Consider the following 24,993-nt stretch of genomic DNA (forward strand, 5'->3'; position numbering starts at 1 on the left):
ATGTGTGTGTGTGTTAAAGGCTCAGCAATTTGAAGATGTAAGATATATATATATATATATATATATACACACAAATTCTGATTGGTCACATTTGAACTTGTTAAGTTCTGTAATGATGCATCAAGTTGCAATGTTGTGATGATCTATAAACAACAAAACGTCATGCTGTGCTTAAAAACACGCTTTAGTAAGTTCTTACTCTTCCTGACTTGTTTTGGGTTAGTTGTGTAATGTATATTTGAATAACTCCACTTTATTTTCTTTTTTCTTCTTCTGCTCTTATATGTAAAGAACAAAGCAGTCCAGCCCACTGATAGCCATGCAAAACATATCATGGTATAAACGGTAAAGCTGAATCAGTTCCGGCTGGCACATTTCTACCGTCACAGCCTAAGCCTTTGAAAGTGGTTGCGATAATGATAATTCTACTCGAAAAGGCAAGAGGCATTTTCCCAGCTAATCTATTTGTTTCTGTCCTAGCAAATGCTCCTAGTCGACTAATTAATAGCCTCACAGAGCTTTTTCAGCCTAACAAAATATGCATCTCACATCTACTTAATTTTCCTGCAGCTACAGACAATTTTCTTATTAATAAGCATTCCTTTTGTCAAGACACTAATCCTGCGCAGCTGGTAGGCATAAAACGACGGGCTAGAAACAAGAGTAGGAAATACAGGTTACAGTCTCCTGAGTCAGCCCTTTAATCATAGCCGCAGTCTTATTAAAGCAAGAACACCAAGCAGACAGCCGTTCCAAAAAACACGCCAAAAACAAGATGCTGCAAACATCGTCCATTTGTGATTTTTCCTCATCCCCGCTGTCTGGGAGATGTTCCTGCTCGTGATTCTCAGAGCTATCGTTTTATGATGACTGTATATGATGACAATGAAGGGTGTAAGTGATGAATGGACACAGTAGGTACCAAACTAAATAGTCTGGAGGATACAAGCAGTGTCTCTTTCCCTGATTGGTTGACAGATGGGTCAGGCGGGTTGCCTGGGGAGAGGCAATTTATCTCGCATGACAAAGGGTCAACTTCAAACTCAAAGAGGATGTTTTAACGATGGCAAAGTACAGCCATCTCATGCTATTAGGCCTTCCCTCTGAAGAAATAAAAGAACATTTTAAGGGATGTTGCCATCCTGGTGCGGTTGTTGATCACAGAGCTTGCGATTGGAGGAGATCTTCCTTTTAAAGGGCAATGTGCAGTGAATATAAACAAGTTGCGTGCTTTCAGAAGAAAGGCCATTGTGCCTTCAGGGCCGATGTGGGGGGTCTTCAGTCATGCCATATCTGCAGGAAGCACCACTTCACGACGCTGTCTTTCAGTGTAGCTCAAGCAACAACGTTTGCAGTTTCGCTGCAGGTGCCTGCTAATGCTATTAGTGCATTAATCAATGATTTGATGTGCCGTGCCACAGATTGTAAGAGCATGTGTAAGCCAGATGATGAAATTACATTTTCTTTAACCCAGGAATGCTGAAATGAAATATTCTGCAGAAACATCCTACTTCAATTTAAAACCTTTTTTTTTTTGATGTTCGTTCAGGTTCAAACAGACCTTATCCAGTTGGTAATTAGGCTGGTTGAGTTTACAAATGTCACACAAACTTAAATCCCATTAAGAAATCTCATTAGTTCCAGGTGAACCTGTGCAAATTCTGTCAAGTTTGTCAAGGACTTCATGTGAAGCAGTAGATAAAAAAAAGCAGGGCCAATTAATAACAAATGAGTGCTCTCCTTGCTTGCCTAAAGGAGTGTTCGAGCTTTGTGGCTTGCCAAAAACTGGCAAAAGGTGAGAATTAAATGGACAGAGAAACTACCTGAGAGTTTCTGTCTAATAAAACATGTTCAAAGAAACACTTTCACAGAAAGATTGACAATTATCTGCTAGAGTTTATACATCTGTGGCCTACAAGTTCTTTAACATGTATCATTAACTTTTGATGGCTGTTAACTTTAAACCTTTGAAATAAGCTGTAACTGCTAACATTTTATCTTAAAGCACCTTAAAGAGATAGTTCCCAAACATTCCCAAAAACTGCATTCTGTCATCATTCACACATCTTTCCATATTTGTGATTGGAAATACATTTGAAAGAAGATATTTGGAAGAAGGTTTTTGTCCATACAATGAAGGTCAGTGGAGTCCAAAACAGGACAAAACATGCTTTTCAAAGAAATTTCCTTTCATATTTTGTAGAATAAAGCAGGTCAAAAAAGTTAGAAAATGACAGATGTTTCATTTTTGCATTAACATTCCCTATAAAGTTTGTTCCTGAGTAAACAGCATTTACTACAAGACACAACTAGCTTTTTCTTTGTTCTGCTCAATGTATGATAATATACAAAACATTCAAACCTTTTAAGACCATGAAAGAGGAGTCATCTAAATCAGAATTCAATTAGCATTGTTGTCGAGAATAATTTCAGGCTAGTTTGTCGTAAGGTTGAGTGGAAGCACAGGGGTATAACAATCAAGGCAGTGATGCTCCACCAATGCTCTTTCCCAGGCCTAATAAATAAAACAAGAGTACAAAACAAAGCGATTTCTTTCCAGATGATTTGGTTTCACAAGGAAGCAGCTCTGAAACCAAACCAGGGCTCTCCACACAGGTGCAACACTGTGGATTAACAAACAAGACATTCCTAGAGAGCTCACGGCATGTCTCAGGTTTGTTGATGTTTTGCTAAGCCTTGATCTTTATGCCTGGTTCCTGTCTGTCACTTCTGTAACTGGAAGCGGAGGAGACACACTTGTGCTGGCCCAATTTATTGCCCAACTACATCAGTATCAACCGCAGATGAAGGCTGTCTGGATTACAAATGGAAACGCATGAGTGAGTGGCATTGTTGTCAAAACATGCGCAATTATATTGGACAGTGCCTGATACATGACATTATGAGCACATCTGACTTTCCATCGTTCCTGCCTTAGATATATTCAGTGTATGAACCACGAAAGAGTGAAATCTAAACAAGCTGATCAAATTTAAATTAACTAACAATTCTCATGGCATAACTCATAGCTGAATATTCAAAACTTTTCTAGAAACAAAACTCTCTCTTTGGTGTTCATATTTTCCAAGCTTCTGTCAAATACCATGATAGATTACAGTCAAGTCACATTATGAACCCTCAGGACTTTGATGACTCCCAAATGATGTTGCCTTTGTTCTTATGGTTTCGTGAAAGGAAAATAAGGGAAGGGATCAGACCTCAAAGGAATATTTCAAAGGCATGTCTCCTCTCTACTGATGACTGTCAATGTAATAATCTTAGGCACACTATATTGCCATAATAACATTTGATTCGAAAGCAGCCTATGCATGACTGTTTTGTGTTTCAAATTAGTTTCATCCTGATGGGATTTTAATTAAACAATGAGAGACAGCTGTGATAGCTGATCAAAAAATTTTTTTTAAAAGAAAACGGAAAGAGAGAAACAAATGGATTCATATTAATGCAGACTGGCAATCAGATAAGCAGCCTACAATGTTATTTTACCATGTTCATTTGAAACTGCAGAGGACAAACGGAGCAAATCAGAAATGAACTTGAACAGGTGCTGATGCCTTGTAAACAAGCAACAGATATTTAGGAAATAATAATCCAAATATAAAACAGGTCCCCCTAAAATAATAATGCAGCACTTAATCTCTCAAAAGAAACAGCCAGAAGAAGGAAAAACACCTTTAAATAGATTAAAATCGTTACACTTCTCAACTAAAAGTGTCAGATGTTCTGCCATACTTTTAAAACGATTTGATTTACAGTATGTTACTATGTTAAAATAACAATAATAAATAATGTTATATATATATATATATATATATATATATATATATACACACACATACATACACTGTTGCTATGGTAACCTCTTCTGGCCACTTGCGTCTTTTTTGCGCCTAATAAAAATACGCAATGTGTCTAACTTGTGACAACTTCTATGATTCCCTAAATCTTTGAAGACGCCTTTGAAACGGTGCTTATATTTCACGAAGATCTACTGTTTATGTTGCCTGTGTACTTTTCAAGACACATTTTGTTTTGACTATTCTAGACCACCAACTCTCCTAATTTGCTCCCTTATTTTACCATATACGCATATAACGGGGATAACGTCGTTCTGGCTCAAAAATGCATTTCATTGTTTTATAAAGTGGGCATCTTTTGTCAAGGTTGGCCAAAAGCTTTAGTCGTGCTCCCACCTTGCGGACAGTTGCTATGCTTGAATCAAGTGTTTGCTACGTTCAAAAACACAAATATGAAGTCAAGAAAAAAAAGAAAAAAAAAAGCCCATCAGACACTTCCGTTGCCCACAAGGCTGGAGACAGTAAGAAAACAAGAACTTCAAGCGTTCAAATCAGTTGATTTTCAGCTCTGCGCTTTAGTGTAGCCTATGCGTGCTGAATTACCAATTAAGACTTATAAAATCCACTGCAGCCCAACAACCAAACATATAGGCTAAAACCCGCTGCGGTCATTCACAACAGCCAAACGTGAATTAGCAAACAAGTATGATATGAACCGTGCACAAGCGGATTTACCTTCCGAAATGAACACATACAGCAACAGAGTTTCCATCCAAGAGCGTATAACGGACATCGTAGTAGTTTCCACGTATAAATCCCGTTTGTGATGATAAACAACAGCGCTCCTCCAAAATATCTCCCGACCGACGTCTACAGTCCAGCGACGAATTCCCAGCGAGAATCTGTTGGATTGTGATGCTGGTGAACTTTATCTAGAGCTATCACGTCCATTATACCAAACCAGTTAAGAGTTAAATAAAAAAGACCGTGTCAACCAGCGACGGAAAGCGCAATGAAGAGCCTTCGAGAGAGAAAAGTTACAGGTATCCGGCTCAGGTGTCTCGATTCCCACGCGGATCTATCTCTCAGTAATCCACACGACATGGAATATAGTCGTTTTCGTCCATCCAGAGATTTTAATTCAAACTATAATCCCGTGAAAGCGTGAAACGCCAGCAATGGTATAGCAACAGCACAATACCAATGTCGTCCACGAGCTTGTTAGTTTAATAATCTACAAAAGCATCTCAGATTAGAGGTCCCGGACACAAACAGCTGATACACGGCGTGTTTGTTTAATTATAGAGCTGGATGGCGATTAGGATTTCCGCTATAGTAACCTTGACATTTGGTCAAATTGTGTTTTATGGATGAGATCCGGTTCTTCGATGTACACACGACCAGAAGTTAGTATGCGATGTTAAACTATATCGTCGCCCATTGATGCGCGGAAATAAACGTTTATTTGTCCGCACCGATGAAAAAAGTGATTTCTTCTTGAATGAAGTCCGAAAGACGACTTGGAAATCTTCTCAGAGGGAACTGAAGTCCTGGACAAGCTTTCCTGGTACACTGTTAGGCTACATTTACAATTGATATCACTGTATGAAGCGTATCGCACTCATTTTTAAACTCAGAGGACTAAAACAAACGCTATATTCTTCTTAACAATGCAGCGCTCCGGTCTGTAAAACAAGAGTCAGTGCATATTCGGCTTCACTGTTGAGCTTCGTCAGAAAAGATTTACTTAAGACCACTCCTCCTTGTAGGTCACACACACACAACCTAACTTTGCGTTTCAACAAACGGTCTGTGAAAGGCGTGAAGTGCGCGTTGCGTTCCGCTGGACTTGCAGTTGAAGTAGCGGGTGAATCCCTGAACCCTCCAAATCTCTTCGGTTCACGGCGGTCACGTGACACGAGTCTTCACAATCAGACCGCTCTGACGTTTCCACGCGTCCGTCGTGAACGGGTGCATCTCACTGAAACATGACAGGGTCAAATTTCACCCTAAGATCAAAAGTAAAAGAAAAAAAAAAAACTGAGATGATGATCAACGCACAGTTCAGTTGATCATCAAATTCCCATTACTGTAAGAGGATCAGACGTTTTCTTTCAGAGGTGTTTTGTGATCCCAATTTTTCTCTTTCTAGGGGAAAAACACGTTTGTTTCAAAGTAACTCTATATACACTTTGATATAGGCTACAATTTGCATATCCGCTTGCTACAAATAATAAAATATTCAACTTGGATCCAAACTGCAAATTATGATTGGTGGTAGCATCAATGGAAAACATGTAGACATTCTACATTTTGTCAATCAAATCTTAAACATTTTAATTAAAATGGATGAAAAATATATAGCAGACATTTTGATTAAATTCAAAACAGCAAATTCAATTTGAGAGAGATATAAAAATACATAAAACTTAGCCTAAATAACTAGGCTATCAATATTATAGACAGTGTATGTTTGAGTCACTATCACAACTGTAGAAAAAGTAGGTAAGTGTAAGTAAGTGTAGGATATATATATATAAGCATAAACTAAATTCATTTAATATTAAAGTTAGTGTAGGCACAAAGTAAACTGAAGAGTGACAGTGAAATGTTTTCCTGCTTTGCAGCTTTATGCATTTGTTAGCAGGACTAACAACAAAGATGTTATTAAGACTAATTTTAAAACAAGACACCCTAATCAACAACATATTATCCAGAAGTGTGCAATACACAAATGGAAATCTCATAAGTAACTGTATTTCAAGCTGACGTTGCTTGAGGTGTCACACCACAGTGACATCTCCTGGTGGGCCGCATTATTAGGGTCGTGTTCCTACATCCTAACAGCTTGTCGGTTTCAGGTGGCAGGACAGTGCTAAATAATAATAATAAAAAAAACATTGTCATGATTTTGATTCGTATATACATCCTGTTAGATCTTTCACCTTTTAAATTATATTTTCACTGATTGTAGGGAACCCACACCCTGACAGCTGGTCTTATTTGTGTTCATTTGAAATTGTTAATGGCATAATAAATAAACACATGCTTTAATGGCTAGAGCATTTCACTTCTGCAATTTGCATAAGATTTGTGCTTATGCATAATACAAATGATATAATGCACATCACAATTTCATATGTAAGCTACAGACCATAAAAGAAAAAAAATTAGAATGCTATTTGACAGTGCATAATATAGCCACTGTAATAAAACGTTTCTCATTTTCTTCCACTGAAAGTTGCGTGTTAAATGTATACTCGCACATTAACTCCACAGTTTATGTTGCAGAAAACATATTAAGATTTTTCATTTTAACCATTTATTGTTTGGAAGTACTTTTGGCCCCAGTGTCCCGTAATGTTTTGTTTAATGTACCACTGATGACTTTGTTTACAATGTAAGACTGCACACAGAAGGATATTGGTTACTTGGATAATCTTCCTGTATAGCACAGTCCCCTTGTAATACACATTGGAACCTTTGGGTAATGGCCCTAGGACCGGATTTTAGAGTACTTACATTGATTCATATCGCAGATATTAACTTTGTTATACCTTCATTCTTCCTGGCCATTTAGATCTAAGATTACACCCTAACATGAGCATCCTTTATCTACTGCCACGTCGAAAAGCAAAGGGAAATTATAGACATCACTTCTGAAATTTGAAATAGTTAGTTGCAGGAAACACGTAGCTGGTCTCTTACGGTTTACAAACACAGTCTAAATAAAGAAGACAGCTCTCTTTGCTTTCAAAGACATTACATTGTGGTGTAATATATTAATGAGCCAAGCAAAAAGGTGCCAAGCTGTCAGCATTAGTTCTAGTAGCAACACTGAATACACACACACACACACACACACACACAGAGACATATTAAAATGTTTTCTGAAGGATCATGTGACACTGAAGACTGAAGTCAGTCACACACTATAACTGCGTCATACTTGTTTGGTGGCACAGGACTTCATAAACGCTTCTGACCATTAATGTATTTTGACTTGCTTTTTCCTCCTTTACACTCTGTGCGAGGTTCATAAATCACATCTGATCAATAATTTAAAACATCTTTTTTCTCTTCATTTCCTTCATCTGTGCCGAGAATGTTAAAGACCACAATCATTCAAGAGATTTGCCATGAAGAAATTAATGAAGTAGTTTATCAGGTGACCTGCTGATCACCATTTAAACATCTATTAATAATCGCAAGCAACAGTTGAAAATCACACCGGATTGAGGATGATAAATTGATGAATCATACACTGAGATTTCTAAACTGAATTGTTGCATAATCTGTCAAAAAATGGTTCATAATTCCCAATCAAAATAAAATATTAAACATAAAAAAATATTTTCGACTAAAAGTTATTTTACAGAAGCATAAATTCTGCAAGATAGCAAACACTGTTTCAGTTAACATAGCATTTTAGGTCACAAAAGATGTACACACTAGTTATGTTTTATGCATATGCTTAGTCCACATCAAATCCTTTTGTCTTCAGTGTAGGCTACAATGGCCTCGGGACCGAGGGAATTCCATTTCTATTCTTGAATAATATTAGTTTCCCATATGTGCATAAGGCACAGCATTCGTTCTCACTCAGCAGCTTCCAAAAATAATTTGCATAACTCAGTCAGTGGATCCTATTTATATAGATATGGCATGATTTTTGTAGGTTTGCCAACTTTTGATGTAGTGGCTGCAACAGCTGAAATCAAAATGATACTCAAGCAAAGAGATAGCAAGCAAGAGATATCGTTAAGAGTTAAAAGGATAGTTCGCACAAAATGAAAATTCTAACATCATTCATTCCTCATGTCGTTCACTCACACTCGTGCTGTTCCAAACTTCCATGACTTATTTACTTCTGCAGAACACAAAAGAAGATATTTTATACAACCAAACCAAACAGTTTGATGAGCACTAACTTCCACTTTATGGGGGGGATACATAAATAAATAAATAAAAATATATTTTATGTTCGACAGAAGAAACAGCAGACATCAGACTACAGTGAAAAAGCAAATGTTGAAAAAACAAATGTTGCGGTTATCAATTAATATTTTTTTTCATTATCTGTATTCACCAGTTTGTATATCAGTGGTATAGGTTGTGTTGAGCAGTACAATCGGTCTGTGAGATGGGTGTCTTGGGTGATGGGAAATGGGTGAAGAACAACAGTCTTTATGATTACAACTGCAAACACAAAGCATGGGAAGACGTCGTCAGCGAAGAAGAATAGTGGGTGAAAACTGAAAGTCAGTAACAGGTGCCATCGAACACTAAGGAGGATTGTGTCCAAACAATACAGAACTACAGATGCAAAGTAAAAGCAAACCTTGAAGTCCCTGTTTCATCAAAAAACAATCTTAAAGCAAACTTCTATGAAAGAGCTGCAACTACTAAATCTTTAATAACAGGCACCAGTGCTAAAATATTGTAGCACCAGTTGGAACTGGAGCTGCCCTGGCTAGACAAATCACCTGACTTGAATATCATCAAACCACTGTAGGCAGTTTTGGAGAGAAGAGTGAAAAACAGATTCCCTCCTCCAACATATCTGAAGCAGCTGGCAGATGTACCACTCTAGACTGTTCAAAAGTCATACGAATCCATTCTAAGAAGGTTGGAAGCTGTATTAAAGGCAATTGGTGGTAAAACACTTTAATAAAGAAATACTGCCTCTTTCCCAGGTGATCACATTATTTTGTCCAACTGCTGCATGCTTGGGTGGGTGGTTGAGCAGATTTGAGCTAAACTCTGAAGGACTGGCTCTTCAAGGAGTGAGATTGGCACCCTTTATTTACAGTGAATCTCTTGGTTAAGTCTTATGGGCTAAATGTGGTCAGTGGTTTTCATTTGGATTATTGGTACTTTATTTTGATGGTCCCTTTTGAACATTCTGTTGACAGTAAGTAACGCAGCACCTACATGTTAACCAATTCTCATTAGTAGACTGTCTGCTTAATATCTGCTTTATATTGTGATGGGCTCCCAAAAGACATTTTAATGACTATAAGTTACTTTTCAAGTAAATGTCAACTTATTCTATGCCTTACCCTGCCAGTCTAGTACTCTACTAACACTCTAATGAGAATGTGTTAAAGGGAGCATCAAAATAAATTGAAACCAAATTATTTAACACCACATGGTATATTAAGCATCAAATGAATAGAGATACGGCCTCTATCATTGAGATGATGTATTGAAAAATCTATTGTAGCTATGCAGCTTTCAACATTATAAATCAATTTCAATGGTCTATTTACAGTTATTCCATGGTCTGTCTGAATACTGGATTCTGATTGGCTGGCAGGTATGCAGTATAACCGTTTAAAGTGGAAGTGAAGCAGTCAGTTAAGTTTACATTATTTAGTAAAGTGATTTCCACTTTGATTAAAAAATAACAAACATGATTAATGTAACCATTTCAAAGAAAAAAAGGATGTTTTGTTATAGCTTTTGGAGCAAGGGCGCCGCCATCTTGCAATACCACAGCGTGTGACGTCACGGGGTTGGTTCGCTCTGATGGCCAGTATAGTAATATAAGCATTTCTTTACATTTTGAACACACTAATGATATTTTAACACACAAATCATTTGGTTTTCACCATAATTTGGATGAATATTCAACATCAAACTGGCTATATGCTATGTTTTATCGTGGTATCCCAATGCGAGGCGCAACTTGATGTAAACAAACAACGCTTCACACAGTATCATTCATGTCGCATTTTATTGTTATTCAGGCCATTCAGACACATGCAGTACATTGACTGGTTCACCAGTTGTATGTATCATATTTTAGTTCACCTGCGAATACAATTAGCTTTCCTACTGTTAACAGGCTTAACTAATCACCTATCTGAACACTCGGGCCAGCGCTGCTTCCTCAATAAAGTTTATTATTCTCACGTGTTTTAAGCCTTGTCAGTTTAAATATTGAAGTGTTTTAAGCCATTCAAGCATGAGACAGCACGAAATAGATATCAATGCGGTACTTACACGCTGTGATAGACCTTTTCTGAAAGAGATTTAAATGCGGTACTGACGCGTTGTGATAGATAATTTCTGTTCGCGCCAGTGGCGCCGCACAAACACAAAAAGCCCCAGCTCGGCTCGGACAGCATGAGTACCAAATTGAGCTTTCTTTCACACCTTCATCAGCAAATGCACACAAAAGCACGTCAGAATGACAGGAGTATCCACATAAACTTGTATTGTTTCCGATCTGCAGTTTACCCCAAACCAGCAGGTTCATGACTTCTCCAACCGCTAATACTGCTCGGTCCCATCGCCGTATGGACTCAAATGCATAGGCAATTGCACTTATTATGGACTCAACAGTGCTTTTAAGGTGATCTTCCTCCATTTCAAAACAAGCATGCGTTCAAAATGTAAAGAAATTATTATATTACTATACTGGCCATCGGAGCGAACCAACCCCGTGACGTCACATGTGGTGGTACCTTGCTCCATTAGTTATAACAAAACATTTTTTTCTTTAAAATGGTTACATTAATCATGTTTGTTATATATTTTTTTTGTTATATTTTTTTTATTAAAATGGAAGTTATTTTCCTAAATACCCAGATAGCAAAATTCCTGAGGCCCAGATCAGGCCCACACCTGACACTTTCATCTGGCCCACATACCGCATGGAATGATGGCACTTGGGTGGTCTGCTCCTGTTTGCCAGATTTGGGCCACAAGTAAGCCAAAGGAAGGCCCAATGTCAGCCATGAATAAACCAAATAAAGCAGAACTGGCCCAAATCTGGGCCACATTGATTTTAATTCTGTCCCAGATCTGGCCCAGATCCAACACCTTGCTCTGGCCCACATACGGTGAAGAATGATGGCACTTGGGTGGTCCACACCTGTTTGCAAAATTTGGGCCACAAGCATGCCATAGGAAGGCCGCATGTCAGCCATGAAAATAAGTAAATAAAATAAACCAGAACTGGCCCAAATCTGGGCCACATTTATTTTAATTCTGGTCCAAATCCAGCCCAGATCTAACACTTTGCTCTGGCCACATACTATGTAGAATGATGGCATTTGGCTAGTCCACACCTGTTTGCCTAATTTGGGCCACAAGCAAGCCATAGGAAGGCCGCATGGCAGCCGTGACAATAAATAAATAAAAATAAAGCAAAATTGGCCCAAATCGGGGCCACATTTATTTGAATTCTGACCCAGATCCAACACCTTGCTCCGGCCCACATACCATGTGGAATAATGGCATTTGGGCAGTCAGGTCCTGTTTGCCAGATTTGGGCCTCAAGCAAACTTTAGCATTGCCGCATGTAAGCCAACCAAATAAACCAAAACTGGCCCTAATGTGGGCCACAGTTGATTTTTATTCTAACTCTGGTCTTCCCCATATGGCCCACATGCTGCATGGAATGGTGGCATTTTGGCAGTGGTCCACCAGCAGGCCACAACACAGCCACATTTTAGCAAATAATGAACCAAATAAACCATAAATATACATTATTTTGGCCACACTATGCCTTAAGTGAGTTATGCATCAACAATACTCAATTTTTAAAGAGAAATTTAAAAATGTTCTCCCTAAATGTTCAAATAAGTTCCAGAAATGTGTCCTACTTGGTAAAAACATGTTGACCCAGGTTTTGCACAAGCAGCAATTCAAATATCACAGATAAATATTCAAAGACACATTCCAATACTTTAAAATAAGTCCTTCACAAGTTTGAACCTAAATACTTCTCACTCAGACTCCACGTACACAGTAAATCTGTAAGTGTCACGGCTACACGGTGTTAAAGAGTGCACAATGAAGACGAAAGGTTACATATCATAAGTCTTTAATCCAACCAGGGTAAATCCAAATACAATGTAGCAACAGCAACATTTAAGTCATGTAGACATAAGACCAAACAAACTCAAAGTGAACATACAGGAACTTAAGTACTCAGACCAAACAAGGATAATTAACTAGGCACACCTGAACAGAATAATACAATCAACACAACAAGGGAAACGGTGCAAAAGGAAAACAAAGTCCAAATTAACAGAAACCTTGTCAGTAAGAAATATCATTATAGTGCACTTCTGTTTTTATGCTGCACAGTACACATAAAAAACTGCAATTAAAAGCATGTTTAAAAAAAATTTATTGCTGCCTAGAGAGCAACATAGTCGGCACTGGTTGCTGTCTGGGTGGGTATGTAGCCTTCTTAAGACTCATATTCAGATCATCCTGCATCAGTTAACTGTGTTGCATCCTACTAAAAGTAGCCAAATTCTATTAAGCCATATTTACAATTTCAAACTTCCATTTCAATTAGCCAGTGTCAAGTGCAACATCCAAACCAGAAGTGGCCCTCATCTGCTTTGGAATATATGGGGCATATTTGTCATGTCAAATGTGGGACAAGTTAGGCTCACAGCCACATTAGCCAGTACTCACTATGCCATATCTTTGCCAAAACTGGCCCAAATATATGTTTTAGGGTAACTGGGCCACATTTGTGGCATCATATGCGGACTACTTTAGACTCACAGCCATATTAGCCAGTGCTCCATGTGCCATATCTTTGCCAAAACTCGCCCAAATATGTTTTAGGATAACTGGGCCACATCTGTGGCATCATATGTGGGCCACTTTAAGCTCACAGCCGCATTAGCCAGTGCTTACCATGCCATATCTTTGCCAAAACTGGCACAGATACGGTTTAGGATAACTGGGCCACATTTGTGCCATCATATGTGGGCCACTTTAGATTCACAGCCACATTAGCCAGTGCTCCCTGTGCCATATCTTTGCCAAAACTGGCCCAAATATGTTTTAGGATAACTGGGCCACATTTGTGGCATCATATGCGGGCCACTTTAGACTCACAGCCACATTAGCCAGTGCTCCCTGTGCCATATCTTTGCCAAAACCAGCCCAAATATGTTTTAGGATAACTGGGCCACATTTGTGGCATCATATAAGGGCAACTTAAAGCTCACAGCCACATTAGCCAGTGCTTACCATGCCATATATTTGCCAAAACTGGACCACATTTGGTTTACACCCTGATTAGCCTTTGTCGATAGTGCCACAATTTTTGCCAAAGGTGGACCACATTTGGTTGGCACTATTTGGGCCATATTTACTTTTTACCACATGGGCCACTTTAGGGTCACATTCAGATTACACTTTGCCATAAATACCACATCTTTGATTTGATACATTTGGGCTATTTTTTGCTATTTTACATGTGGGCCACTTCAGGCTTACATCCATTTTGTATGGGCCATAAGAAGGCCAGCAGTGCCATATCAGTGCCTTAAGTGGCCCACATCCGCATTCTATGTGGGTAATGTGAACTTGACTGACTGCTTCATTTCCACTTTAATGCACAGGTAGTTCCAAGTCAGTTTAATCACCGTTCCATATTAATGCGCTGCTTTAATTGATGCACACTAACCAACAGGCATCACTCACGCACACACACACACACACATATACTGAGAGGGAGAGCGAGCGAGAGAGAGAGAGAGAGATCGCAGACTGTGCTGCACACACACATAAAATTGTTGTCAACGCTTCCCCGCGATTTTTATTACTAAAATAAAATATAGATACTAGATCGCTACATTATATTCCCCAGCAAAGAGGTGATAAAATCGCTGTTTTTGAAGTAACGTTAATTTGTGGGGAGAGACGCGCAGACGCAGCAAGCAGGTGCACACAACTGTCATCTCTCTCTCTCTCTCTGTCTGAATAATTAATTGAAATACATGCTATAATTCATTCAAATAAATGTGGTCTTACCGCACAATTTCATCTCTGTGTCTGATCTGAAGCTGGCAGAATACTAGCGCTAAGCGTAACTGACGAAAATAACTGTCATTTTTACCCATTCGTTCAAATATTGCGCTGCAAAGAGCATACGAGTTTTAACTTGTCTAACTTGGCAAATGACCAATTGATCATGGAATAAGCGGGCGAATGCACGGCTAGCTGTTGTTTATCCCTTACTTTATTCATTAATCCGACATTTTTATCCAAAGCGGCTTCTACACATTCTAAAACTAAGTGAATGTTTTTCCTATATTAATAATAATATTCACACTATAATAGCCTACTCTTAAGTACCAAATGTAACTCTATACTTTACTCAACAACGGCCTCCAAATGATCGATTAGTAAATGAGTGGATAGATATAGCCTAACACTTTTCTGCAATATAAGGAACTGTGTAAATCAATACCTCACATCTCTGTGTATTTAGAAAAATACTACTATTGGCATAAGTTTGGTCTCCATTGGTTTTCATTATGCTAACAGCATGCGCGATTAGCTTTAATGCTTTAAAACGACCTCTTTCATAAACAACAATTATATTAATTAAGCCTACTGCTGTTGTGAGTATCAGTTCTGCCTTTCTGTGTCTTGACACAAGTGATTCTGAAGAATCCCAGCTGGATCTATTAGTAAATCGGCCATCCTGCATTGATGTATGGTGTGAACACACATCTCATGCACCACTAACCCATCCATCATCATTTTTATCACTCTCTCTTTATTTAGTCACTGCAGGTCATTAGGATTTACCAGGTCACACATTTCAAACACATAATTAACTATACTGTCTATCACATGGATATGATTGTTCATCAGGACTTAATAAAATCAAAATCTTGTAGAAAATGGAAAAGGTAGTGGTAATTTTCTGCTGGGAAAATTATCTGTTAAAGGAATGGTTCAACCAAAAATGATCATTTATTCACCCTCAGGTCATCCAAAGATGAATTTGTTTCTTTTTTCTTTTTTTTGGAACAGATTTGGAGAAATTTAGAATTACATTTGCTCACCAATGGATCCTCTGCAGTGAATGGGTGCCATCAGAATGAGAGTCCAAACAGCTGATAGAAACATCACAATAATCCTCTAGTAATGACTCCAATTCATCAGTTTGAATGCTGCATGTTTTTAAGAAACAAAGGCATCATTAACTTTATTTTGCTTCTGGGCAAAAATCCATAATCCATAATAACGCTTCCTCTAGTGAAAAAGTCCATCCCTGTTGTCACCTTTTACATTGACATTTTTTCTATAGAACTGTAATGGACTAATTTCACTTGTAAATGGTGCTTGATCTGTGTATATTTCTCTGTTCAGGCGAGATTACTTTTTCCGCTAGAGAGAGAAATATTATGTATAGAGGACTCACATTTTAGATGGAATTAATGGTTTGAAGTTAAAAACATCTTAATGATGGATTTATTTAATTCAAATATATTTCACAAGATGTTATTGATGGATTGGAGTTGTATGGATTACTTGTGAATTATTGTGATGTTTTTGTCAGTTGTTTAAACTCTGATTCTGACGGCACCCATTCATTGCAGAGAATCCATTGGTGAGCAAGTAATGTATTGCTAAATTTCTCTAAATCTATGTAGATGAAGAAACAAATTCATCTACATCTTGCATGGCCAGGTTTTCATCAAATTTAAATTTCTGGGTGAACTATTTCTTTAAGATTTTCCATTGACCCTAAAACAAAACACAATGCAATGCATAATTCAAAATACAGGTAAAACTCCTGTGAAAAATCAATAGGAAAAACACCTTCGTATTAACACAGTAGATTGTGCCTTATTTTTATGGACTTTTCTTAGAGGGCACTAGCAATATCTGCTTATGTATCAGACATGAACATTTTATTTCATAGATTCCATGCAGTTGAATGATTTTTATCTTGTTAGGCATCGGAAAAAAAATTGAGGCAGCCGATTTGATCTCTTTTTAAAAATGTTTTAATATTTAAAGCAGCTTGCTAACCATAAATTCAAAAGGGCAGTTATTTTTAGTAAGTCAGGTAAAGAGCTTCACTTTTAAAGCACTGAAAGCAATATTCACCCTATGTGTGAGTTTTATTGAAACAGTAAATCACATGTTTACCTAAATGACTTTTACCTGCAGAACTGCATATTGTTTTACTGGTGTTAGAAGATACAAATTAGAATGAAGTGAAATACTTGTTTTTTTCATGTGACACCACCACATTTGTTGCTCATGCACAAAATCCTTTTATTTTCATATTTTCCGCTTTAAAAGACATGAATAAAGCAGGTCCCTGAGGAGTTCGGTTTCCAGCTCCAGTTTCTTTCAGTACTTCAAATATAGCTGTAATATCAGCTTTCAGCTGAAATGTAAGTGTTTGCATTAGTTAATTTTCTAACCGAGCAACTTCAGCTGAGTTTCCCTGACAGAAATGTGTTGTCTATACCTTCATGCTTTTTATTTTATTTATTTATTTATTTTTTAGCTACTCATGATTTAAGTGAAAGATGACTCACTCAGTCCATTTCTGTGTAGTTAGCAGTTTTCCCCACCGCTGTTTTAATCATATTCACAGTAGGTCGCAGAAAAAGAGACACCCATAACAAAATATAACAAAATAAAATAAATTTTTATGAGTGTTATTTCTAAAAATATACACATAAGATTATTATTTGCTGGTTTCAGTTTATTTAAAGGGGTCAAATCATTTTTAAATCATATTTCTTTTCATCAGTAAATACTATTTTGCTTAGTTTCAGTAAAAGCTAGCTTATCATTTACTGAAAGCATTTACAGCTTAGTTTCAGTAAATGCTATTTTGTTGTTCCATAAAGAACCTTTAACATCTGAAGAACCTTTCTGTTTCACAAAAGGTTATTTGTGGCGAAAGAAGATTATAAAAGTTAAGAAAGAGATGGTTCTTTAAATAACCTTTGACTGAATGGTTCTTTGTGGAACGAAAATTGGTTCTTAAGAGTGTAGGGCTGTAGAACTAGTTGTCTTACAAAGAGTTTGTCACAAAGGCTGCATAATAGTGTCCAACTTAGATTTAGATCATTTCTGTGAATATCCTTCAAACTAAAATTACAATATATTGTCACAGAAGGGCAGTGTGTTATCATCATTTTAATTTAATTAAATTTTTATTTTAATTTTGTTTTGTTTTTTTGTTTCTTCCCATAAGGAATTATTTTTAGAACTTTTCTTTTGTCTTTAGTTGTAGCCAAACTATAAATTGTAGATCTATAAATTGACTATTTATAAATAATTAAACACATAAATAAAACCCATACCAAATATTCACTTAATAAACATGGTCTATATTTCATGCATACATTCCATACATCCCAGTTTGTTTCAAAACTTTTTCTCTTGCTTTTGAAAAGCGACTTCTTGATCAGCATGCTCTAGTAGTTTAATTGAATGAATTTGGGACACGGAGGACTTTGGAACATTCTATAAATAAGAGCAGAAATCTTTTATCGGTAGCACTTCTTTGGTTATATGCTGCTCTGATGGTTTTTAAGTGCATTCATGCAGTGACATCCATAAAAATAAATGTCCAGTGGTGGTTGAAATGATGACATACTATTCTTGTCCAAGTGCAAAGTGATGGTGACTGCCAGCAGTTCTTTCTCTTCCTTCAGATCATGCTAGAATAAATAAATGCATCATAATGGCCAGCAGCACCATCAGGCAATTTAATATTTGAAGAGCATTTGTTAAACGGAGTGCACTGTAATTTTATGCCCAAAGTGGGTTGATGGTTACATGTTTCAATGAGACAATGAGATGAAACCGATTATAGTAAAACTGCCTTCCATATGAAAGGTTAGCGTTCCTCCAGTCTGTCATTCTCAGCACCGCTCATGTTGTTGGTGAAACATTGCAGCACTTCTATTTAGAGTGTTACAGGGCTTGTTTACTGACCAAATGGAAACAGTATCGACCTATTTGACATTTTGTTCTGACAGTCACTTTCTCTAAGACAGTAAAAAGTACCTCCTGCCACTGTGTCCTGTTCGTCGGACCTCTATGACAGAATACGGAACTCTGGTTAAACTTTAATTTGAGCCACTTTATTCTTATTCATGATCAATAAATAAAGAGTTCAGAAGAGAACCTTTACTAGACCTTCAGTTGCCCCATAACACTCAGTTTTTGTCTGCGTTTTGCAATGTCCCATCAAAAACATGGCAGATGTTCACTTTAAGTTCCATTAGTGTTTTCTGTTTTTCTGTTTCGCAGGTTTATCATTATTTTAAAGAAGTAGTTTGCAAAAATGAAGATTTTGTCATTAATTGCTCACCGTTATGTTGTTCCAGACCCATTTACTGTTATTTTTTTCTTCTGAAGTCATAAGATAGCTTTGTCTGGATTTCAGTCTGTTTCTCACACAAAGCCTATGGCTTCAGAAGACTTGGAATAAAGCACATGAGTCATACGGACTTCTTTCATTAAGGTTTTTTTTTTCTTTCTTTTTTTTTTTTTTTGAGTCATGGAGCTGAATGACAACTTGATGCTCATATATGACAGACTATATCTGTTTACTTTTCACAGCCATCTTTCAGTGTTAACTGGAAATTATGAGCTTGATGAACACTGAACCGAGTTCACTGGCTGTAATGAATGCAAACAACAAATACCCTAGATAATGTAGCTTGACTCGTATCAACATCAGCCAGATGGCAGGTACAGAAACCTTACTCCTTCATTTGAAGTATTGATCCTTCATTCTTTTCCACAAGAGTTGCATCATTTATTTTAGTTTCTGTGAAACAGGAGTTGAATGAAGCACAGAAACAAAGAATTCTTATGAATTCTGATTTGTCAAATGAAAATTGTTGGGTTACTAAAGGCTTTATTTTTTATTCTAAACATTTAATATTATTAAGTAGTTATTATTAATTTATAAATAGATCACAATAGCTATTAATCTTTTATTGTATAGTATCTCCTTATTTTTTTATTATTATTAGAATTCTTATTATCTTTTTCCCCTAAATTTTAAGACTTGTCCCCCACCCAGATATTTTAATTTCCCCTCTATGAAACATTTATGGAAGCCTGGACAATTCTACTTGCCTCTTTTTCTTGTGAACTTTGAGAAAATGTTTTTGTTTCAATAAATCTGCTATAAATTTGTATAATTTGATTGTTTAAGGCTAAATGCACCCCACACACACACACACACATTTCTTTCTTTTATTTCTTTTAATAAGCAGGGTGACCATTGAATACTGTCACATCTAAAAAGTAAGTCTGTGACGTGCATTTTTGTTTGTTTGTTTGTTTATTGGAGAGCTATGAGAATTTAGGACTTACTGTCTTTGTTTGATTAAAAAAAAAGTGTTTTGGTGTTTTAGTCAATTTCCCTTTTTAAGGTTAATAAAATGAGCATTTTTTTTATACTTATCTGTTTATGCTGATTTATTCATTTCATATCTCTAAAGAAAGTAATGAGTTGCACAAAGAACTATGATGACTATCTTCCATTCGATGCCTGATTCAAAATGCATAATTGCAATTTTTCTTAATTAAAAAACAACTAAAGCATTTCACAAAGCTTTAAGGCAGCCAAGCTTAATTTTTAGCCCAGCTGGGCTCCCAGGCCATTACTGTTACATGACTTCAATCATTACTAATCAGCAAAACAACTTGCAATTGTTTTGTGATGGTGGTTCAGAATGGAGCACAGGATGGGGAAACCTAATGCAGTGCAATAAAATATTTGGCTCGGCTTACTTTGGAAAGCTGGATATGTCTGTAAGTCTCCAGGTTTGAGTGAGTAAACTGTAGCCAGTGGCCATTATGCTGTCTCATAAACCATCCCTTGCCACTCTTTCTCATTATCCTCTCTGCCCTGTCCACACTCTCATAGCTTGGAGGCTTGTGGTTAAGCCTGTTCTGATATGGAGCCACTGGCAAACAGTCAAGAGAAAACTTTCAAAATGTTACTTTTTAAACATCCCACGGGGCGAACTACCCAAAATAAAAATTCTAGGTGGACAGACATACAGTACACAGTTTTCTTGAGCCATTCACCATTGAGATATACAGTATATAGAGTTTTCTTGAGCCATTCGATAGCTTTGCATGAACAACATTTTTAATGTTTTAATGGAATTTAATATTTTTCATGTCTTCACTGGCACTTTCATGAGAAGCAGCAATTTGTGAATTTTTGTTGTTGTTTTTTTTTTCATTGACTGTACATACAGTTTGACTTGTAAATTGCCTATATTGACTTGCAGAATAATTGGTTATTTGTTTTAAAGTTCTTGGGGTTTTCTTAACATTCAAATCCAATTTGTTTCAAACCTTAAAGGGGTCATTGGATGCCCATTTTCCACAAGTTGATATGATTCTTTAGGGTCTTAATGAAAAGTCTATAACATACTTTGGTTAAAATTTCTCAATGGTAGTGTAAAAAACACCTTTTTTACCCTGTCAAAATCAGCTCTGTTTTCAGCAAGCTGTTTTTTAGTCCATGTTGCTTTAAATGCTAATGACTCTGCTGAACCCGCCCCTCTCTTCTGTGGGGTGACAAGCAGACTGTAAACTTAAGCCACGAAACTGGCTAACTATCACACATTATTAGGAAAGGAGATGTGCAAAGAGTCATAAAAACCCTTATACTCACTTCTTCTAGATGAAGCTGGATCACAAATGATTCGCGCGAACATTGCCGCATTTAGGCAGATCGGGATCGGCACATTCCCTTCAAAATGAAAGTAACGTTAATCCTCTGCGTCTTCAGCAGCTCAGATGTCGGGAGTAAATGACGACTGCTATATTCATTGTTACATCCAACAACAGAACACCTCAATCGCATAATCTGAGACATCTTGTTTTACCCTGCATTGGAGTCGACACAATGCCGGACAGCTCTCAGCTCACTCAGGGCGGGTCTAAGGTAAGATGCTAGTGTCAATCAACTATCGTAGAAGGGGCCTGTGCAGAACTACGTCATTCTAACAGGAATCTCAGAACAGCCTGATTTGAGAAAGGGGATTTTAAAATAGGGATTATAAAAAAACCACGGGGTGGATTTTTATCATTATAGGATGGATGTGTACACACACTTCCAACACACATTTACACACATTTTGCATCCGATGACCCATTTAAAACTGCAAGATAGACAGACAGACAGATAGATAAATAGATAGATAGATAGATATTTTATTTATCTTATTTATTTTATTTTATTTTTAAAGTGGGACAGGTGCTTTGTAATGTCACTTTTAAAACCAGGTCCTTCTCTGAATGGTTCTAGAGTCTATAGTTTTCATTTGAAAGTGCAGGAGCCACATTATTTCAAACAAACAAACAAACAAATAAATATGTGCATTTTTATAAGTTTAATTTGAAAAGAAGTCAATATTTTATTTTGTGTATAGCATTTTGTGTATAAGGTTCTGATTTTCATTTTCATTTTCAACAACCTTTTTTCATTTTCTTGTCATGGTTAAAAAATAAAAAAGAGTGGACGCAAAAGTACACAGACTCAGCTTGAAAGTTGCCCTATTCTTCAGGAAAAACCTGGATTTGGCAACCCTGATATGTGCAAACTACATGGATGCTACATGTGGATGTTTGAAAGAACTGCAAAAGTTAGCTAGACAGATGTACAAATCCATCATCACCCGAGTTTACAGAACTGCTTGAGCTTCAACCCTTAAATCCTCTCCAGTAAAAAATTGGAATGACATGCTTGAAGAAAAATAAATGTTTAGTTTTTCCTCTTAAAATCAAACCACAGGCATGTTGCTGATGAAAGTAACTGAAGCAGCTATGGCCAATCCATTAAGTAAATGCTTACAAGGTTGCATATGATGTATAGACATTTTCTTATAACATGATGCTTTGTCACAGTCTAAAGATTTAAACACGATTTAAGTGCTTTCTACATGGCCACAGGGACCATCTCTTGAGGATTGAAACAGTTTTTTTTTTTTTTTTTTTTTTTCCAGAAAACGTGTAATGTGATTTCCAGTATGTCTCCTACGGATTACATGCTATTTATATATAGTATGTGTTTGCTGTAGTCAGGTCTGCCAATGAACCCTTGAACTTGAATTCATTGCATATTTTCAGAAAACTAAACTAAAACTAGAAAGAAAGAAAGAAAGAAAGAAAGAAAGAAAGAGAAACTAATACCTTCCAATTACCTGTAACCAACATTCGGGCAATAAATAAGACAATTTCAAATATTCATGGATGTTACAAATATAGTGACATTTTCTTTCACTCATTTTCAGTGTGTGCCATCAAAAAACTCTCAAAAGACTTCTCAAAAATGCATTGAATTGTGTTTATTTATTGTGTAATTGATGATTTGAAAAGTACATTTATTTGATAATTAATTTGTTAAATATGACTACTGTTCTGTTCATAAATATTTTTAATGGGTTGTTCATCTTTTATACTTTTACATTTTAGAATACTTTTTAATGTCTAGATGTATTTTAAGAAAGGCATACAGTACATACAGTATTAACTATTTTGGTTACACTTCATTTTAATGTGCCATTGTTACAGCGTAATTACACAAAGGAATACTGAGTAATATATTTTTTTAAATACTATACGTTCAGGGTTAGGGTTTAGCATTAGTTTCATGTAATTTATGCATAATTTACTGTTATTATAACTATATTAAATACATGTAACGTGTAACTACAACACATTCAAAGTCTTGCCATTATTTTTTATATTTGTATTATAAAACTGCACTGTTCACTAATCGAGGTTTGCTGCTGCTAGCAACAAAAGTATCATTTTTAAAATATAAAACTGCACTGTTCACTCATCAAGGTTTGCTGCTGCTAGCTACAAATATGCTGGGGGAAATAACACAGTTTTGCAACAAATTTGGCAGAGAGCTGTGCCAGAACACTGTATTTTTGTAGGAGAAGTGTAATTTTGTCTTCCAACAACTTTTCTTGTTTTTTTTTGTTTTTTTTAAATATAGAACATGATTGTTCAGTCAAGTGACATCTTTACATTCAGTGATTAAATATAACTAAAAAATACACCTCAATCTTGTAACATTTGATAGCCTTTCCTTCAGCACAAATCTAGCTAATGACTTGCACTCATGACATTTATGTCACTCTAGAATACTTCCCGATTTAGGCTACTGTAATTATTATTTTCAACCAGGACCATGACAATCAGTTGCAATTACAACATGTCAGGGATCACACAGAAGCACTAACTCTAAACGGTTCATCTATTTCAAACCGCAGTGACACTGTCATCCAAAACAACAGACAAATCACAGGAGCGACACATCATCACCACTCTGTATCTATGGCAACTGTTCAGCTGAATGAGCAGTAGTGATCCAGCCCGCTTTACGGATTCTCAGTCACCCCTCTCTCTACAGAAGTCTAATGGCTTTTTTTGAAGGAGAGAATGACGCACTTCGATTCTGATCTGAGGCCAGTTGCGCGGTCAGATTCCTAATGAATACGGCCAGTGTTTAGGTGCAGGAAGCTGGTCAAGGATCAGCACAAAGAGGCACTAATGGCCAGTGTTAAAGCAGCTCTTATAACAGCAATATTAAAGTCTGGTATTAAAGCCACGAAATGATACTTTGCATTCCATATTGGCTTTCTCTTATGACTGCTATATCATGTCTGATTGGCTCTGAGAAGCACTTACTTCCACAGTCCGAGCAGGTGGCCAGCACTGGCACCAGCAACCTCTCAAATGCAGCTGTGTCTCCAAGCATGGAGAAAAAGCATTGACTAATTTAGTATGATGACAGATAGGAGTTAAAGCTACGGTACTTAAGATCTGACACTCTGGAGAGCCCCATTGCTGATACTGATTGACAGTAATGTTCAGATTAACATTAACATGGTTTTGATTGAGCATTGCTTCTAGGTCTTAATTTATCAAGGCATACACCTGTGATTTTTTTCTCCCTATTTTATATAATTGTAGATGCAGGAGTTCTAGAAAGCAAACATCTCCTGATTGCGCGCAGCTGAAGTGCAGACAGTTCCTCATTTCTGAATCAGCAAATGTCTGCGTTGTGATTTTGGGGTTAGAGTGTGTATGGGGGGCAGGGGTTCACATCAGCTATTTGTTTACATTTTTCTGTCCTAATTAAACACTGTCAGACTGTAAACTGTGCACATTATCAACCCTATAAAGCTTACTGTATCAGTACTGCAATCATCTCCGTGTAAACTACAAACATGCACATTTGTGAAAATGATGCAAAGTGTAGTGCGTTGTAAGTGGTGTGTAGTTTTTTTACAAGTTGCTATGCAGTATGTAGTATCTTCACAAAGTGACTTCACCAACTACTGGACTTAATACATAATACAGCGTTTTTAGTCATTTT

The 24,993-nt window shown here is 36.8% G+C and overlaps 1 protein-coding gene across 2 annotated transcripts in view; it reads right to left on the reverse strand.

The window, feature by feature from the left end:
* tmem132e (transmembrane protein 132E) overlaps positions 1-5,786 on the reverse strand; it is a 331,715-nt gene extending 325,929 nt beyond the window's left edge. For both annotated transcript variants that reach the window (XM_058774620.1, XM_058774621.1), the window contains exon 1: positions 4,554-5,786. In XM_058774620.1, the coding sequence (XP_058630603.1) occupies positions 4,554-4,611 (58 nt within the window). In that variant the 5' untranslated portion in view covers positions 4,612-5,786. The remainder of the gene's footprint in view (positions 1-4,553) is intronic.
* Between the last annotated feature and the right edge of the window lie 19,207 nt (positions 5,787-24,993).

Source organism: Onychostoma macrolepis, chromosome 05 (assembly GCF_012432095.1).
Source record: "Onychostoma macrolepis isolate SWU-2019 chromosome 05, ASM1243209v1, whole genome shotgun sequence".
Taxonomy (NCBI): domain Eukaryota; kingdom Metazoa; phylum Chordata; class Actinopteri; order Cypriniformes; family Cyprinidae; genus Onychostoma; species Onychostoma macrolepis.